Consider the following 19,958-nt stretch of genomic DNA (forward strand, 5'->3'; position numbering starts at 1 on the left):
TTGTCTATTATATATGTTGTTTATCCTTCTCAATTACTTATAAAATAAGTTTTAAATCATGAGTAGAAACCCTAGACATTTAAGTTATTTTTTTATTCACCATCGATGTTAAAATAGAAGGGGGTAAAATAAACACAAGTAAATGCTAAAATGATTGCTCATTCTTGCTATCCCATTTGCACCAATCCATAAATGTATCAGAAAACAAATAATGAAAGTCGACAAGGGATGAAATGGCATCCCATGGATCCACTTACGATGGTCCTCCTTTCAATGCTATCACCTATTCCGAGGGATGAAAGAGAGAAATGTGTTGAAATGGCATTTGCTAATAGAGAACAAAACTTGGACTCAAATTATGAAAAGAGTAAAAGGGGCATTGAGAAAATGGGCCATAGCTCAAATTTGCTGTACATAAATCTAACAAGGATTGGACCCACTTATTCATGGTGATGTAGAGATAGCCCCTGCCCTACACATCCCATTGATCCACTTGCATTTTTTATTGCCCGATTTGTTATCAAATTGATCTCCTTTTCATTTTACACAACAAAATTATTATTTTTTTCAAATCTGGTATAATTTTTCCCAAGGTGATTATGAGAGCTTGGAAGTGTGGAAGTGTGGTAGTTTATGTATATAAATTGGGTCGTGGGCCATTCTAGGTTAAAGAAAACTACGAACCCATGAGTAAATCGGGTCAAGCTCAAATCACAAATCTAGACCCATTATTTGGTTTGGGGTCACATTTTCCATAGCCCATGTGGATTCAGAACACCCAAACATCAAACCGGGTCGGGTTTAAAACCTTTCAAATAAAACACCCACCAAACCAATACAAGAATTCAACAAATCTGAGGATCTCTTTCAAGATGGCACGACAGATGGAGTGCGAGAGGCTACACAAGGCGCTTTATGATTGCCACCGCCGTGTCCCGGCGGGAACAGGGAGGGAAACGGCGTGTCGGCACCTGAACAGGGCCTTAGCAGAGTGCATGGTAGCGGTGGTATGTCCTGATGAGTCAGAGGCTGTTCGTAGTTTGTGTTCAAGTGGTGGGACCAAACTTAAACGGTCTCAATGCCAAGAAGCCCAGCTTGCACTTTCTGTCTGTCTCTCTTCACATCAACAAGAATGATATAATTTATGTATAATGATCAACAAGAATAGCAATAACAATAATGTTGAAGCAAAACCTTATTTTTTAATCTTTTGGGTTCAATTCAAGGTTGTCTCTTCTTGTGTTGCTTATAGGCTTATTATTAACATGTTGTAATGGTTGTTTGATGTATGATCGTGCAGAATGACGCAAAAGGCTATGCTGATACATATAGCCGACTCCAGCGAGGTTGAGATTGAGCTTGGTTGTTGTAATGGCGTATTTGGAAATGTATACAGAATTTTAAGAGAAATATTTTCAAGTTTATGAAGATTTTAGGGTTGGATTCAGTTTTGCATATCAGTGTGTATGATCACAATTGGACAAACTCCACAAAATAATTGTACTTGCAATCTGGCTGCCACATATCTGAGTGCTTCTGTTATTGTAAGGCCGTAAGACATTGATTTTGCAGCTCCAGAATGGTGAAGAGACACAGAAAAACCTGCATAATACTGTTTTGTTGTCACCAACAGTGATGGTCTGAGGTGTTTCTTGCCTCCATATGTACGACAAATTAAAAAAAAAAAAAAAAGAAGAAGAGGGGGAAGGGGCCGAAGTACATCGAGTAATTACAAATGATAAGCAATGCACCATGAACTTTGTAGCACAAAGACCGACACTTTAAAGTATGAGAAGAAAAAAACAGTTGCTTTCTTATTCTGAAAGTTGATAAGTTGAAATAGCACTTTCAACAACTTATATTACACACATCATTCTGAAAGTAAAAAAAAGAGAACAGGGTGACATAAAAATCACTCTTAAACGACTTATTCAAGCGTATACATGCCCTCAGTTTTGCAGAACTGTGGTTCGTTTACAATCCGCAGATATAAAGCATCTATGAAGAAAACCTGTTCCTGTCGTGGGGTGAAGAATAGTCAATGTCAGGGCCGAGAGGAATGATTCCAAAGGGATTGACCGTGGGATGACTTCCATAATAATGCCGCTTAATATGCTGCATGTTAACAGTGCTACTCATGCCAGGAATTTGGAAGATGTCTTTGGTGTAGTTGAACATATTCGGGTAATCTCGGAGCAGCTTTTTGTTGCATTTGAAGTGAACTGCATAAACCTGCAATAAAATGACCATCAAATACTTTTGCTAGATGGAAGAATTTCATTCAAAAAATGTAAAGCGGGAGCGAATTTGTAACACTCTGAAAAGGCTTTAACTTGACCATACTAACCCAAGCTCCCTGTTATGCTTCAAAAAAAGGGCATGATTTTTGTGAAATAATGAAATTCTACCAGTGATTCTCATTTCAATGTCAGTATTCCTTTCACTCTCTTTCCTCAAGTCCCATACATGCCATGGGATAACAAACATTACTGTTCTACTTGCATTTCCAAATGGGAGAAGTTGCTGGAACTTCTATTAGAGAAACTTTAAAAAGGTTGCCTATAGGTTTCATGATCTTTAGGACAGAAGGGTCAACATTACTGTTCTACCTTTCATAAGCTTTTTCTGGAGATTCAAAAGGCAGACAAATAAGGAAACCTAAAACAGGAGAAAACCATCTATTCCATATGCCCCAATCTTTTGTCCTCCATAACTTGGGGAAGGCAATGTATGAAAGAAATTGCAAAATTATGGAAAGGATATAATGTTTACATACAGGCTTACAGGTGATAATGCAACTTTTTATAAGCAATCTCTATAAAACTCTGTCTCGAAACGCTAAATGGTTCAGTTCCACTTTAGTGTAAAACACAATTCTCTTAGGAATCTCTAGAAGGCTAATCAGAGATTTTTTTTAATATTCTACTAAAAGCCATTTTTGGCTGCTGAGAAGATGAGGGAAAAGGATAACAATCATATCAACATACATTGAACTAAACTTTCTTTTTATGGGAAAATCTATTACCTCATCAAATCTTATAAGGGTGACAAACAACTTAATATCTGCTTCAGAAAGTGTGTTTCCACAGATATATCTTTGCCTGCCAAGTATCTCCTCACATTTATCTAAGGCTTCATATAACTGGATTGCGGCCTGCAAAAGAGAAACACAGAAGATTTCAAATGACATATTGAGATCATAAACACAAAGCTGGAATCAGTTAAACACAAATTAGACAGCAAGAGAAATGATCACCTCCTCATAAGGCCCTTGCTTCCTTGCAAACCCACATTTATAAACACCATTATTTATCCCATCATAAACCCATTCATTGGTTTCATCAATTTGTGCTTGCAGTTGAGATGGATACAAATCCAAAGCTGCATTTTCAGCTATATCATTGAATTCAGTATTAAACATACAAATAATTTCTGAACTCTCATTATTAACGATTGTCTTGAGCTTCTTATCCCACAACACCTATCATAACCAAAATCCATCATTCAATTCAAGATACCGACGCAAAGCATAGATTAAAAACCAAAAAACACAATTTATGTAACTAAACATACAGGAACTGTATACTTTCCGGCATAGTTTGTACTTGCAAGCTCATAAAGTTCTCTTATACTTCTTGCCCCATTCAAAGGATCAGGCTCAGCACCTGCTTCCTCAGTCTCTGATGCAGGAAATACCCATCCCATATGTTCATCACTCTCTTTTGTTCTTTCCCATATGGGTTTCACAGACTGAACCAAATCCAATAATAAAACATTACTTAGGTCAAAAAGATTGGATCTTTACATGTTATAGCAAAATATTAATAGACATCAAAAGACTAGAATCTTCACAAGAATCCCTTGAAATTTACCGTGAAAGCTATGGCCTTTTCAAGTCCTTTAATCTTCAAGTATGCAAGACACCTAGAAGCCCAAGGACAAGCATAGGACACATAAAGATGATACCTTCCAGATTCTGGTGGGAATTGTGAATTTGGTTCTTTTGAAATGAAGTTACGAAATGTTGAAGCTGTTCTCTTAAATGCACCAGTATCTGAAGTCTCATCAATTGCAGATCGAGCCATTTGAAGATTGCACTATAAACAATTCACAGAAACTATTGGTATTTATGATCAAAATATGAATCATCAATCACATGTAACCTAAGATTTTGAGTTTGATCGTGGTTTTATGAAGACGATCAAGAATGAATTCAATAGAAAAGTAATGAAATTTACCTTCAAAGATAATTGTGGGAGGATAAAGGAGATGTTGTTCTTGTTTGGTCCAAGTGCTAATAAGTGGGGTTTGGTGAACACACAAATCATTGGTTTGTTCTTTCCATTTTGCTTGTGTTTTAAACTGATTTAAAGTCTTCCGTCTGTTCTGTTGCTAGGTCTGTTAAGAGACTTGTCTGAATTATGAGTTATCAGATCAACTCATAATAATGTCTCTTGAGTTCAATATAAAATAATATGTTTTTTTTTTTTAAAAAAAAAACTAAATTTATCTAATCAAATTTAAACTGGTTTAAAAATTTTATTGAATCAAGTTAGATGACGTGTTCATACAATGTACTAGATGTGCAAATCAATTTGTGTCTGTTCACTATAATCATCAGGCAGCGTCATGCCGTCTGTGTTTCATAAGGGTATGCATGTACATTTGACTTTAGATTTTTTTGTTTTTTCCTACTACCAAGGGTTAGGCTTTAGATGGGCCTCTCTAGTTGCAAGTACTAAATTGAGGGCTGTTGGAGTTGGCAAATTGGTAAAGTTCCCTAGCTGTAGCATTCACATCCTCCCTAACCAAGGTTTAGGATTCGAGCCTCCGCCTTGCAACGCCTACAGAGCTTGTAATGTACAGTGGCGTAACTTGTGTGAAGCTCAATTTAGAATTTCATCTTGATTTGCTTTCTGCAATGCGTCTTCAGCTCAATTTCGATTGTTATATCCAAATGACGAGATTGTGCTTATAGCTGAACAAAATCAAGGGTAAAATGAATCATTCATGCATTACGCTGTCAGAGATCTTCTGGTTCAAGCTCACAACAGAGGTCTAGCACGATATCCGCGATGGCAACGGAATACACCTCCAGCTAGCAGCATATACTGCTTTGCTGAAAAAAGCAAGAGAGTAAATCTCAATTGGATTTTGTTCGATATCTTTAACCATCTTGGTTGCTTTTTCTTAACAAGGGAAACCAGTCCAAACACAGGTATCCCAGCCCCAGGCCTACATCACATTACAAGTTCAAATATTTCAGAAATATCATTTACCGGGTACAGAAAAGAAAACTATGACGGATATTCAAGTTATGCTTAATTAGAGATGTAAAGACTTATAAATTTATTACTATGAAAAGAAAGAAACAATTAGCTTCATTCTAATTATAGTTTGCCATCTTTAACAAGTAAAAAATCTGAACCCCCATGTAAAGATGGTGATTGCAGCCACTGGGTCAATCGAAATCAGGTGTCTCTTGTTCCCTAATCCTCTCTGAAAAGTAAGAAAGTAAATGAAAGAATATATAACTTCGGACAGCAGAAAATTGGTCGTATCTGGAATTGCTTAATCATCATAGCCATCTCAAGTGGCTCAATGCGTTTCAGTTCCACCTCCATTAGCATCAAGCCCGATATATTGGTGATCAATGTTTAAAGGTGGGAAAAATCACGAGTAACATCTAGCATCTACTCCAACCTTCCAACTCCGCTTCACAGAACTCTCAATCTTGCCTTGCATAGAAAATGAACAGTGATTCCTAAGTGGGGAGGTGATTCACAAACTTGAAAGCTAAATCCACATTCAGTCAATAACTCGGCCAACTCAGTTGAATTGCTAAATGTATGCACTCTTTGCTGTTTATTCCTTATTTTGAGTTGTGAGATGGCATTCTTCAAGGTTTGAAATGACCAGTGACAATACCAAATCAAAACTATGCCACTGGTAAGGAAAAGTAATCTCCTTAAAATCACCAAGCAACTCGCCAAGCAGGTATGTTAAAGCAACGAAATTCACTTGCTTTTATTAAACTGGACTGCTAACCAATTCCTTTGGAGATCCTCTCAGACAAGTCAGAAACAAGAGCATACTTGTTGCTCTCGTAGCATGCAGTAGTAAATGCAGTCAAAGTTACACGATCCACATTCTGGTCCTTGTCCAATAATTTATGAAAGAACAATACAGCCATGCCTACTTTTCTCTCACTACAAAGCTTCCTGATCAATGTGTTAACTGTACGAATCCAGAGTTTTTTGTCTAGCCTCTCCAATACAACCATGGCAGTAGCAGAATCATCTTGTTTGCAATACTCATATGCTAGTGTTAGCCTAGTAACTTCACATGGGGACAGCCCCTTGTCAACCATAGCTTCATATAACTGGCATGCCTCATCCAACTTGGATTCTTTGCAAAGACCACTTATCAGAGCCCCATATGTAAGACTGTCAGGTGTGCAGCCATGGTCACTCATCCTACTGAAAAACTTTAGAGCCAAACTAACATTTCTATCACGACAGTATCCACATATCATGGATGTGTATGTTTCCTTGGTTGGAACCAAGCCAAGACCAACAGCTTCTGCAAAAAGTTTCTCACTTTCTTCCATTCTTCTTTGTCTTGAGAAGGCAGCAATCAGTGTGTTATATGTATGCATATCAGGTTGTACTCCAGCTTTAAACATCTTACTGAAAAATACAAGGGCCTCCCTGGTATCAGCTCGCCTGCAGAGCTCAGATAGGAGGATGGTATATGTTACAGTATCAGCTTGCAATCCAAGTCGAAATCCCTTCTTAAGCAGTTTACAAGCCTCTAGAAACCTTCCCTTTTTACAGAGGCTATCTATAAACGCATTATATGTGAAAATATTGGCACTGAAACCTTCTTTACCCATTAAATCCATCAACTCATATGCCTTTTCAAAATTCCCTGCTTTACTGTGCCCATCAATGAGACAAGTGTATGTTTTTGTGTTAGGAACCAATCCTTGTTCTTTCATTCTGCTCAACAACATCTCTGCTCGATTCAACTTATCTTCCTTACAATACCCATGAATCATGGAAGTGTATGTATGCACGTTTGGTTTGTAATCATCACTCCTAACAAGCTTAAGGAACAACCTAAATGCCTTTTCAGTCCACCCCTTCTTACACAACCCATCAATCAAGGCCGTGTGCGTATATACATTCGGTTTCCAACCTTTCTTAACCATTTCCTCCAACATCTCAAACGCTTGCTTAATGCTACCCCTCTTGCACATCCCATTAATCAACGATGTAAAATTTATCAAATTTGGTTTTAAACCCAATTCCACCCACTTATCAAAATACCAAAACACTCTACTCGCAAAACCCTTCTCACAAAACGTGCTAATCATCAAAGTACAAGTCGCATTATCAACAACAAAACCTCTACGGACCATATCCTTTAACCACCTATCCGTGTCAGAAATCCTCCCCATCCTACAATAAGCAATAGCCATCAACTTATAGCTTACAGAATCAGGACAAACCCCTCTCACGCGCATTTCATCAAACACGTTCTCTGCATAATCAACCAACCCCATTTCACCAGCAACACCAGTAACACAATTCAAAGTCCTAACAGTCAAAACCAACCCATGATTTTCCATTTCAATAACCATATTAACAGCCTCCTGAAACTTCCCAATCTCAGCAAAAACCCTCACCATACAATCCATAACTTCATGGGCTCTCTCAAAATTCCCATTACCAATAAAAGAAGTTGCACAAACAATATAAAACCTCATAAAGTACCTAAATTTAGGAAACCCAATTGCCCAATTGAAAAAACTCAATGCCACCATTGACCCTGCCTCACTTGCCAGTGAAGCAACAACAGTGATAGCCTGTTCATGGGTTAATGAATCAGGATTTACAGAAAGATTGATACTTGGAGATTGCAACAGTCTCACATGTGGGGTTTGTTGGGAGTAAGATTCACAGACAAGTGAACAAATTGACCTAACAAGAGACTGCTGCTGTAAATGTTGTTTTTGTGGTGGTGGTGAATTTGGGGTGTTACACCCATTGTTGATGTTGTTGTCATTGAGGTTATTATCAGTAGTGTTGTGGTAGTAACATAGTATTTTGAGAGGTGTGTAAGATACAGGATTGAGTGAGAGTTTGGCTTTGAGTCCATGAGATTTGAGAGTGAAAAAAGACAACATCAAAGGTTTAATGTCAAGTGCGTGTGTGTGAATATCTGAAGAGAAGTTAGAGAAGTTAGAGAAGTAGTTCATAAAATTGGCATTGAGGTTAAATTATTAAACAGTCCCTAAATCTTGCAAGTTCCTTCAATTGCCCCCTAATTGTTTGAATTGCCTCATTCATGTTTCAATTTTATTTTCATTTTTTTTTATCCAATGGCCACATGGCTAGACATTTCTAGGCCTGTAAAACAAATTAAACTACTCGATCTTGATTTGAGATCGACTCAATAAAATATTTGTTCGAGGTTGACCGTAAACTAAACAAATCAAGCTTGATCATAATTTAATTTAACATGTTCTAAAAGTTCCTCATATTTTTATACAGTAATGAATAGTAGAATACAAAGTTTAATCTTCAAATTTTTTGAGGTTTTTTTTTAATTTTAAACTTAGTTTTTTTTAAAAAAAATTATTCTTTAATATTAGTTTTACTAAATATTGAACTTTATAATTTATTTTGATTTATTTTTTATATAGTTATCTCGGTTTCATAACTCAGGTTATGAGTTTTGCAGGGTGGCTGTGTTCACTCGTTTTATTTTTTAATTATTTTTTTAATTTTATTTTTTAACATTAAATTGATTAAAAATTAAACTTTATAATTATTATTATTTTTAATTTGTTTTTTTATAGATTTATCACGATTTTATAATCCAAATCACGAGTAATGAGATCATGATAATTATTTATTATTATTATTATTATTATTATCCCCCATTTCTTGGTTAAATTTTACTAAATATAATCCTATTTTGGTTTGGATCATTTATATAATATATTTCTTATAGTTTATGGCTCATAGATGTACACCATAGTAGAAAACAGTGAGGAAAGCAAAACATAATAAGTGAAAATTTTAATTATTTTTTTAATATTAACCATGATAATTATATAAAAAACAAATTAAAACAAATTATTAATTTTAAATTCTAATAATAATATAATATAAATATTAAATTAAAAATAAATCAATAATTAAAAAAAATTCACCATAAAAAAAAAAACATATTTCTCCTTACTTTTTCTCCGAGTCTTCGTAGTGTCAGCAACGCGGCATTGAAGAAATGAAAAGACAGGAAGGACCACATGCCTTTTGATCGTAAGCTTTCTGTAAGCGTTCTTCATGACCGACTGTAATTGTTTTGCTTTGCCTTGGAAACTTCAAGTGAAGGCTCCTTTCTAATTAATGCGCAAAACTATACCTTTCTAATTCTTAAGCTCAAGTACTTACCCCTTAATTTGCATTAATTATTCATTTCTCAAGTAACAATGATTTACTGTTATTAAATTATACTGTCTAGATACCTTTCCACATTTTTTTATTATTATATATTTTTTATTATCATTAAGTTCATTTAAATCTATATTTTTTTAATGATTTTCTAAATTTATAAATATTTATATACATGTATCTCTATAAATAAAAATATTGTTGAGAGAATGAGACATGCATATATAATTATAAATTTATACAAAATAAAATGTTGTCTTTATCCCCTAATCTTCATTGTTTTTATATATTTTATTTAGTCTTTATTAATTATATTGTTTTATTATTGTATATATTTTACAAAGTAAATTTTGCTTTTAAGTTTTTTATTACTTATCATGGCAAAGCAGAACGTTCATAACTGGTTTTGGTATAAGCTTTGCATTTTTATTTTTTTTTACTTGCGTTCCAATTAAGCATCAATTCTATGCTTTTTACAGAAGCTCAAAGGCTCAAACCCGACGTTCTGTGAAAGGCAGACAACCCTTTGTTCAGCTCCTCATCAATTCCATCAATCAATATTAACACCCGCTTTGATCTCTCTGTTCTTCCTCTTCCTCCGATCAAATATCGAAATCAACAATGGCTGATGCACTTGTATCCACAATCTTGGAGCAGATGATGACAATCGCTCGTCATCAGGTACTAATTAAACGTTTAGTTATGCTTTCATGCATGCATGCATGCCAAAGCTTTTCTCTATTCAAGAACTATTGTTTTCAGAACTATACGTGTTATCTTTTGTCAAAGATTCTTAATTATATTTCAGCAATTCGCAAATAGTTTTTTACTAATAATTTTATCTGCGTTTTTATTTTTTGAAGCAAGATAAGAAAATTAAACGATCAAGATTATCATGAGAGTTATATTATGTGCTTTCCATATACCGTAAAATTGTGTTTGATTAATGTTTTAAATAGAAGAGATAAAAATGTATTTGGTTGAATCAACAATAAAAAAATATAAAATAAATATTTTTAGTGAATAATTTTGAAATAAATTTTTATCATTTTTTTTTGTCTCAAGATAATAACCAAATGTTAGGATAAAATATGTTCTAATATATATATAGAAATCTTTGCTTATTTTTCTTTATAATCTCGTTAATTTTCAACCTATTTCCATATTAATTATTTCAATCGGCAATTCACTTTCATCAAACCATGTTACACATGCATACATAATATGAGATTATTGTAATTTATTTCTTAAAAAAGTTTATACATAATTTTTCCATCAGTGGTGTTTGATGATTTTAAAATTAATGTAAGTAATGTGAAAAGGGAGCTCTTTTTCATTGATTTCCATTATGATTAATGGATTCCTCCCATTGAAAGCAATCTTGAATTTTCAAGTAGATAATTGACAAAAAGTAAATTGTATGTGTGATTGATTGAAAAATTAACAAGCTTCGAAGGGACAAATTGTAATTAAACATATAATTAACAATTAAAGAATATATAAAGGTTTAGGCTAATCTAAAAAACAATACATACAGAAAGGATCAGAGCCATTAAAATACACACTAGCTATTATGTTATAAAATTGTCAAACTAAAAATATCCTTTTTATTTGTATTTTGAACAATTAATTCTTGCCCTATCCCTATATGTGTGTTTAAACCCTTCTTATCTCTCGAAATGCTAATTCAAAAAATTGAGATAAAAGAATTTTGAAGAGTTGAGACCAAAAACTCAATTGTTTATTTTTGAAATCTTGGGGATCCAATTGAGATAAAAGAATTTTCCGGGAACTCAATTGAGATTTGAGTTATAATTTGGGGACTACTGTTGAGATTTACCAAAAAAATTATTTGTTATGTACATATATACCTCTTGTTGTTTCTATGCACTAAAGCTGCCTACTCAAAAGCAAGAAAAATTCTTGACATATATGATATATGATGATATAAGAAGAAGAATAAAAAATCAGAAGTAATAATGGAAGATTTGTATGATTTTGAATTTGTTCTGATGAAAAATTACATTGCAGGTAGAACATGAAGTGAAACTTGTTGTAGGCGTGGAGAAAGAAATTGAACATCTCAAAAACAATTTCCAAGCTATCCGTGATGTCCTTGAAGACGCAGAGAGAAAACAGCTGAAGGATGCTGCTGTAAAACATTGGCTGAACAACCTCAAAGATGTGTCTTATGATATGGATGATGTGTTGGATGAGTGGAGTACTGCAGTTCTGAAATGGGAAATGGAGGAAGCAGAAAATGCTTTAGCTCCAAAATCGGTGGTATTTTCCTTCCTGCGCTCCTGCTGCTTTTGTTTCCGTCGGGCGGAGCAAGCAGAAAATGCTTTAGCTCCAAAATCGGTGGTGTCTTCCTTCCTGTGCTCCTTCTGCTGTAGTTTCCGTCGGGTGGCTCGACGTCATGATATCGCCCATAAGATTATAGAAGTTAGTAAAAAACTGGAAGATATAGCCAAACGGAAAGCTATGTTTGGTTTTGAATTGCATGAGGCCATCGGAAAAGAACCCGACCGGCAAACCACTTCCTTTGTTGATGTATCTAGGGTGCACGGACGAGAAGATGAGAAGAAAAATGTGATCAGCAAGTTGTTGTGCGACAGCAGTCAAGAAGGAAGGAAAGTTCAAGTCATCTCCATTGTGGGAATGGGAGGGTTAGGGAAAACAACTCTTGCCCAACTAGCCTACAATGCTGATGAGATTAAGACTTATTTTGAGAAGAGAATATGGGTGTGTGTCTCACATCCTTTTGATGAGAACACGGTTGCGAAGGCCATAATTGAAGATCTTAGCGGGGCAGCTCCAAATTTAGTAGAGCTGGAACCACTTTGTAAAAGAATTTCTGAATCTATCGAGGGAAAGAAGTTCCTTCTTGTACTTGATGATGTGTGGGAAGATAATCCTAGAAAATGGGAGCCACTGAAAGAATCTCTCAAGTGTGGAGCCCCGGGAAGTCGAATCTTAGTGACTACTCGTAAGGATACAGTAGCAAAGATGATGGAATCTGATTATTCTTTGCTCCTTGGGAAGTTGACGGACGAGGAGTGCTGGTCGGTATTCAGTCAGGTAGCGTTCTATGGGAGAAGCCAGGATGCATGTGAAATGTTCACTGAGATTGGCAGGCAAATTGTATATAGGTGTAAGGGTTTGCCTCTTGCTGCGAAGACACTAGGAGGTCTCATGCAATCTAAAACAACTACAGAAGACTGGGACAATATTTTATCTAATGAACTATGGGAAATAGAGGAGGTTGAAAAGGGCATATTTCCCCCTTTGCTTCTGAGTTATTATGATTTACCTGTTGCCATAAGAAGCTGTTTCACATACTGTGCCATGTTTCCTAAAGATCATGTGATGGAGAGAGGGAAATTAATTAAAATGTGGATGGCACAAGGTTACCTCAAGGCATCACCGAGTAAAGAAATGGAGCTGGTTGGTAAGGGCTACTTCGAAATCTTAGCTACGCGTGCTTTCTTCCAGGATTTTCAAGAAACGGACGAGGACTCTATAAAGTTCAAGATGCATGACATAGTGCATGATTTCGCCCAGTTTTTGATGAAGGATGAATGCTTCACGGTGGAAACTGATGTTCTGAAGAGACAGAAAACTGAGTCTTTCTATGAAAGAGCTCGTCATGCAATTATGACAGTTTCCAATTGGGCACGATTCCCTCAGTCCATCTACAACGCAAGAAAACTCCGCAGCCTCCTGATCAGGTCTTTTAACGATACCGCAATCAGCAACCCGCTGCTGGAATTGCTCCGCAACTTGACGTATTTGAGGTTATTTGATTTGAGTGCATCTCAGATTGAAGGAATTTCAAGTGACGGGGGGAAATTGTTGCATCTGAGGTACCTCGATTTCTCTTACTGTCAATGGTTAAAGGAACTGCCTGAAACAATAAGTGATTTATATAATTTGCAGTCCTTAGATCTTACTTGGTGTGTTGCTCTAAAGAAATTACCTCAAAAGATGAGAAAGCTCATCAGATTGAGGCATTTGGAGATATTCGGTTCAGGTGTAGCCTTCCTGCCTAGAGGAATAGAGGAATTAACTTCTCTTCGAACATTAACAAATTTCATTGTTAGTGGAGGTGGGGGTCAAAGTGGTGCAGCTAATCTTGGTGAATTGGGAAACTTAAGTCACCTTCGAGGGACTCTTTGGATAGAGAAACTGCTAAATGTCAGAGATGTGAACGAAGCCGTGAAAGCCGAAATCAAGAAGAAGAAGTACCTGATTGGTTTATATCTGCTGTTCAATGGAGATGAAACAGAGCTGCGAGTTGACGAGAATGCTTTAATTGAAGCTTTGCAACCACCATCAAACTTGCAAGTTTTATGCATATCTGAATTCAGAGGGACCTTGTTACCGAACTGGATCATGTCGTTAACCAATTTAAGGGGGCTTGATATCTCTCACTGTGGAAGCTTCGAGGTTCTGCCTCCTTTCGGAAGATTACCATACCTTGAGAAACTAAAAATAGGTGTGAAAACAAGAAAGTTGGATGTTGGATTTTTAGGATTAGGACCTGTTAACAATGGCAGTGAAGGTATATCAAAGAAAGGAGAAAACGGAGAAATGGCGCCGGTTTCTGCTTTCCCGAAGCTGAAAGAACTCTTTATCTGGAAAATGGAAGAGTTGGAAGGGTGGGACGGAATTGGAATGGGCTTGGGAGAAAAAGATACAAGGACAGCAATAATGCCACAACTTCGAGAATTAGAAGTCAAGGGCTGTCCCAAGTTGAAAGCACTGCCAGACTATGTTCTTACAGCACCACTAGTGGAATTGAGGATGAATGAATGCCCCCTTCTTTCAGAACGTTACGAGGAGGAGAAGGGTGAAGACTGGCACAAGATTTCTCACATCTCAGAAATCGAAATTAATTACCAGCGTAGTAAGAGACCACCACGGAACTCTTAGGTTCTGCCGATGATACAGAGCAACAGGAAAGTTCTTCTACCCCTCACACTCCTTAAGTGTCGAAGATCATCATCAGGTATTTAACTATCTTTTGTTTTCATAGAGAAAAACTCTGAGCAAAAGATGCTGCTTTCACTTAATAAAATTTCTGATTCTTTTAGTAAGCACGTTCCTGCCTTTGCTTTCGCTTATGACCCGTTTCTGATTTTCATTCTTGTTTACTTGACAGCCTTACGGTATTGGTAGATACTTGATCATTGGCCCTGAGGTGGTTCTCTCATAATCGAGATGATATGGTTTTTATCTTCGTTTGTCAGTTGGATTCACAAACTTTGAATTCAAGTTCTGTAAATTTATTTGGATCTGTTGTTGGTTTGGACAGTACTGATGTATGCTTGTTGTCTGATAATATTTATTACTATGGTTGGATATTCATTACATGGCTGTCTATAGGCTGATTATCTGATAATCTAAGACCAATGCGTGCTGATGTTTTCATAATCCGGTTTTATCAGATCATTTGTATGGATACTACACAATCATTTGTAAGCTCCAGATGCTCCTGTTTCAAACATGGTAATGTAGAGGGCAACAGCCGAGATGAAGTTTCTTTAAATTTGCAGCCAAGATTGTTGCTGATAAATTTTTCTGTGAGGAGTGGGTTAGATCATTTTTTTTACGTAAAAAAAAGCTTAATAAACACTTTAAAAAATTGTCAAGATTTGGCAATTGAAAAGTAGTGTGATTTGTTTGATCTAAAATTCAAAATTTTAGGGTTTTTTATTTTATTTTAGAAGAACACTTAATAAACATTATAAGATCACAATGAACAAGTTTGTGAACTCAAAAAAACCTTAAATTGTTTAAAAAAATACAAAAATAAATTAGTTATTTAAGAAATCTCGTTTAAATATGCTATAATACCGTCAAAGGGTGTGCATATTTAAACCGCCGTGCTTTTCTCAATCTTATCTCTAATTCGTAATGTTTCACACTTTCACTTATACCACTATAGTTTAAGATTTTTAAATGTTATCATTCTTGTTTTCAAGAACTTTTCAGCAATAATAGTATGAGGGTAACAATATAGTTGCTCAGCAGTAATGCTTAACCACAAATTTAACTATATAGATTTTTATATAAATTTTTAAGAGTGTTGTAGTGATTTATTTTTATTTTTTTTTATTTTAAAAATATTAAAATAATATTATTTTTTAGTACCATATGCCTTTTTATCATCAGCTTTATGTGAGTGATGATCATGACCGAACCGAATGTGTATAAAATTTTATTCCTTATATTTTCGTGTTTAAGAATATTATTGTGGTTCTTTACTTGGAAATGTATTAAAATAATATATTTTTTTATTTTTTTAAAATAATTTTTGATATCAGTGTATTAAAATGTTCTAAATATACAAAAAAAATATTAATTTGAAATAAAAAATAAAAAAATTTAAATATTTTTAAAAATATTTTTAAAATACAAAAATAAACAAAGTGTTTATCTTATTTACTGTAATTCTTTTCTATTGCCTTGGAAACTTCAAGTGAAGACCCCTTCCACTTTTTTTTCTCACTGTTTCGGCTCGTCTGCTTCGCATTCAGAATGGGCTTATGATGCAAGTGGAGGCCATAAAGAGGCCTTCCACTTCTCTTGTGGGAAGTCTTCACGTAATTTCCGAATGCTTATCTGAGGTACAGTGATCATGCAACAATCCGATGATATATATATATATATAAAAAAGATAAATAATTAAATTAATTAAATTTTGAAATTAATTAATTGTGCATGACACCTCTTGCCAAGTTGTTTAATTAATTTAAATGAATAGTTGTCTTTTGAATTCTATAGATATATTGGTCTGAAGAGAGGTGTTTTTAAACTCTATAGATGTATTGGTATAAAATAATGTTATTTTTTTAATATAAATATCAGTTTGGTATTAACAGAAATCAATTTAGAAAACAATCTTCTTGTCTCCCTGATTTTTCTTTACAAACTTTTTGTTTACATTAATAAAAAAACAAAGCAGAAATTCTTAAGTATGACATATTTGGGGTGCTAATATCTTCTCTTTATGCAACCAGTCCCTTACCCAATCTCTAAGACCAGTTAGGATTCTTAGTGACTAAAATATTAGGTGACAACTCTCGTTTTCCTTTTCCACTGAAAAAATACAAGAATTCATTGTCAACCCAATTCCCGATACTTAAACCAAAAGGAGTTGACGATCATCGCGACGCCGCACACGTGTAACAATTATTATTATTATTGTCGTCATCATCAAAAAAATAAAAATTATGAACTTGATTTGAATGACAAAATTGAAAATTATAAAACCTTTGACAAAAAAACCAAGGAAAAAAATTAAAAATTAAAAGAAGAGTGACCAAAATGAAATCACTATTATTATCATTGAAAAAAATAAAATCATATACTTGATTTAAAGGATAAAATTGAAAGCCATAAAAACTTTGTCAAAAAAGCAAAGAGAAAAAAATACAAATTAAAAGCAGAAGGATCAAATAAAAAATCATTATATATACAAATTAGAAACCAATGGTTAAATTAAAAACTCATAAAACTTTAACAAAAGGAAAAATGAAAAAAATATAAAAATAAAACTAAAAGGTTTGAATAGAAATACCGATAATACTAAGGACCATAATATATTTATCGGAGTAGAAAAGAGAATGAATGGAAAAAAGGATCATCAGCGATAAACCAGGAATATTTGGACTACACACGCCACCTAAAATGAAAGAAGAGACTATGAGAGAATCAAACTATACAACGAAATTCTATTTTTGACCACCAGGAGACATTGCAAGTGCCGCCCAAAAGATGCTGCATCTCCCACTCGCGCATGCATTTTTTTTAATTAAAAATATTATTTAAATGATAAATTATGACACTACCCCATGCAAACCAATAATTAACAAAAAAGAGGAACCAAAGGACTCTAATACCCCTGACCCCAATGCATTAAAATTATTGGATCCAAGTGTACATTTTATAATTCAACTGTATATATAAAATATATATAAATACTCCTATATGAAACAATTCATTTTTTTTTTTTTACTCTAGGAGGTATTTTTGTTATTTTACTGTTCATAAAATATTATATAGATAAAAATACCCTCACACAAATTAATATTAACAAATAATTCATGTGAAAATATCAAAATACCCCTTAATCAAATCAAAGATAAACAATTTGTTTTGCCAAGGTTATAGACATCACTCCACTATTACCGTGAATAATGAAGTGAGTCTATAGCCACAATGATTCTCCTATGTATTTGAGCATATTTGTTATACTTAATATTTAATTAATAAGAACTAAATTAAAAGAAATCTATAATATTTTCACGGCTTCGTACTTATTGTAGTAAGGGTCTTTGCTGTGTCGGCAACCCGACAATATTAAAGTTGTTGTTATTTAATTTTTTGGATAAATTTTTTTAAAAATTTAAAAATAGTAAACAATAACAAAAATTTTAAAAACTTATTTTTAATATATTTGCATCGTTTTTAATATTTTCAACATCATTTTAAAAGCATTTAATTTTTTAAAATTTTTTTAAACGCATTTGACTTTTTACGCATCGTTTTCAAATCTTTAATTTTTTTCATTGAGTATAAAAAAAAATAAAAAATCAAAATTTTGCAAAAAAATAAAGTTGAGGATCAATTTTGAGGACTAAGTAACATTTCTATAAATATAAGTCAAAAAGTTACCATGGCGGGGGGAGAAAAATTCACAAAGGGAGGGGGGCAGTTTTGGAGAGTTAAAAAAAAAAAGAAGGGAAACCCTGAATCTATCTCTTCTCCAAGCAGCCGCCAGACCCCCCAGCTTGGACCCGTTGGTTTCTTCTCCTTCACCCATCTCCTGAACTGGCCGCTCCGTCCCCCTTCATCACGATTTTCCCTTCTTCTCGCCAGCCAAGAGCTTGGCTCCCTGAGCCCAAACACGGCCAGCCCCCCTCTTTTGCCAAAGCCGCCAGCCACCACTCCCTTCCCTTGGCCAAAAGAGAACCAGAGAACAAAAGTCCCCCTCTTCCTCTGCTTTTCTCCCCTGAGGCCGGCCATTTCAGAGCCACTCCCCGTCATCCCTCTCTCGGCCATTTCCACCTCCACCAAACAGACTCAGCCAGAGAACCCCCCTGGCCATCGGCCATTTTCCTCTCTCCCGGTCACCCCTCTTCCTCAGCCGCTCACCACAAACCCCCGGTCTTCACCGTCAGCCGCAGCGGCGCCATCCCTCTCTCGGCTGCAGCCCCTTCGCCAGACCTACCCTCACTCCAGTAGCCCACCATTTGGGCAAACCAGCGGTGTCTCAACATCAGCGCCGCCCGAAGAAACAGATCCACCAGCCACCTGAAACAGGTCCAGCAGCGACGTCTCCTTCCCATCACAGCAACGCCGCCCCCTCACTCTCCTCTCGCCGGCCAGCATTCTACTGCAGCTGGGACACGGCAGCACCGCCCGATCTGCCAACCGAAGAAGGGGAGAAGAAGCCGGCAGACCTGGCACCTGAAGAAGGGAAGAACAGAAAACCCGAAAGAGAAGACAGAAGAGAGTAGATCTGAAAAAAGGAGAGAATCGGAAGCTTTGCATTGTGTTTTTTTCCCCTTTTGCAGGTAACGGTGGTTCTCACAGCCAGCAGAGAAGGGAATAAGAAAGCAGGGCAGATCCGCCCATTTCCGGGCATTGTCAGCGGCGGCGCGTGCACCAACCCGCCGCATATCGGTGGCGCGTGGAGGAGACGGCCTTCCCTGCAATTTCTGGAGTTTTAGGGGTTTTTTTTGTAAATTTTAAATTGTTTAATGTAATTTTTATTTAGTTTTGAATTTTTATAATTTGTAGTGTGGATGTAAAATAAAAAAGAAAAGAAAAGAAAAGTATAGTGAAAGGGGATGTGATGTTTGTGTTTGTTTATGAATTTTTTTTATGATAAAATTGTAAAAAATAAAGGAGAATTTAATATTTTGATTTATTTTTTTATGAGATTATAAATTTATATTTAAGTTATATTTCTAATAATAATCGACGAAAGAATGAAAATTTTAAAAAAAATTTAACATATCAAAAGGTACGAAGCATGCATTTTATATGCTTCATATCAGGTGGGATGTTGAGGTGTTAATATTTTTTTTAATTATAATTAGTTTTTTATTTATGAATTTTTAATAAGATCAATATTTCTAGGTTTTCTAGTATGATTCTCAATAAACTAATCAAAGCAAAACGAGCAAATAACAAAAATTGTCAAGCCGATGCCGCGTGGATTTTGATGTACGACAAAAGAAAAGAGAGGATAATGTGCGTTTTGATCGTCAGGTTTCTGTTAGCGTTGATCATGACCAAATGTGTACCACATATTTTTCCTTTCTTTTTCTCTGAGTCTTCGTCGTGCCAGGAAGACAGGAAGGACCATATGAATTTAATTTGATCGTAAGCTTTCCGTAAGCGTTGATCATGACCGAGGGCGTTTCTCCTTACTGTAATTGTTTTGTTTTGCCTTGGAAACTTCAAGTGAAGGCTCCTTAC

General features: G+C 35.2%; 4 protein-coding genes across 5 annotated transcripts; 2 read left to right on the forward strand and 2 right to left on the reverse strand.

Moving 5' to 3' along the window:
• The first annotated feature begins 823 nt into the window (after window positions 1-823).
• Window positions 824-1,455, forward strand: LOC133675898 (uncharacterized). The gene has a single exon (XM_062097440.1). It carries the CDS (start codon window positions 873-875, stop codon window positions 1,134-1,136), a length of 264 nt encoding a protein of 87 aa, XP_061953424.1. The 5' UTR covers window positions 824-872; the 3' UTR covers window positions 1,137-1,455.
• Window positions 1,456-1,789: 334 nt separating this feature from the next.
• On the reverse strand, window positions 1,790-4,441 carry LOC133675897 (uncharacterized). Of its 2 annotated transcripts, none has more exons than XM_062097438.1 (6): window positions 4,239-4,441; window positions 3,873-4,097; window positions 3,574-3,750; window positions 3,257-3,481; window positions 3,026-3,154; window positions 1,790-2,232 (listed from the first exon to the last, which is right to left on the reverse strand). In XM_062097438.1, the coding sequence occupies exons 1-6, from the start codon at window positions 4,326-4,328 to the stop codon at window positions 1,999-2,001; spliced, it is 1,080 nt and encodes a 359-aa protein (XP_061953422.1). In that variant the 5' UTR covers window positions 4,329-4,441; the 3' UTR covers window positions 1,790-1,998. The 2 variants fall into 2 exon arrangements, with proteins under 2 accessions (XP_061953422.1, XP_061953423.1); XM_062097439.1 differs by having other exon boundaries at window positions 3,873-4,117; window positions 4,239-4,392.
• Window positions 4,442-5,325: 884 nt separating this feature from the next.
• On the reverse strand, window positions 5,326-8,215 carry LOC133675894 (pentatricopeptide repeat-containing protein At4g19890). Its single transcript, XM_062097433.1, has one exon. The coding sequence runs from the start codon at window positions 8,189-8,191 to the stop codon at window positions 6,044-6,046; it is 2,148 nt and encodes a 715-aa protein (XP_061953417.1). The 5' UTR covers window positions 8,192-8,215; the 3' UTR covers window positions 5,326-6,043.
• Window positions 8,216-9,768: 1,553 nt separating this feature from the next.
• Window positions 9,769-14,466, forward strand: LOC133675140 (disease resistance protein RGA2-like). The gene is made up of 2 exons (XM_062096428.1): window positions 9,769-10,145; window positions 11,496-14,466. Exons 1-2 carry the CDS (start codon window positions 10,086-10,088, stop codon window positions 14,397-14,399), a joined length of 2,964 nt encoding a protein of 987 aa, XP_061952412.1. The 5' UTR covers window positions 9,769-10,085; the 3' UTR covers window positions 14,400-14,466.
• Window positions 14,467-19,958: the final 5,492 nt, after the last annotated feature.

This window comes from Populus nigra, chromosome 16, assembly GCF_951802175.1.
Source record: "Populus nigra chromosome 16, ddPopNigr1.1, whole genome shotgun sequence".
Classification (NCBI taxonomy): Eukaryota; Viridiplantae; Streptophyta; class Magnoliopsida; order Malpighiales; family Salicaceae; genus Populus; species Populus nigra.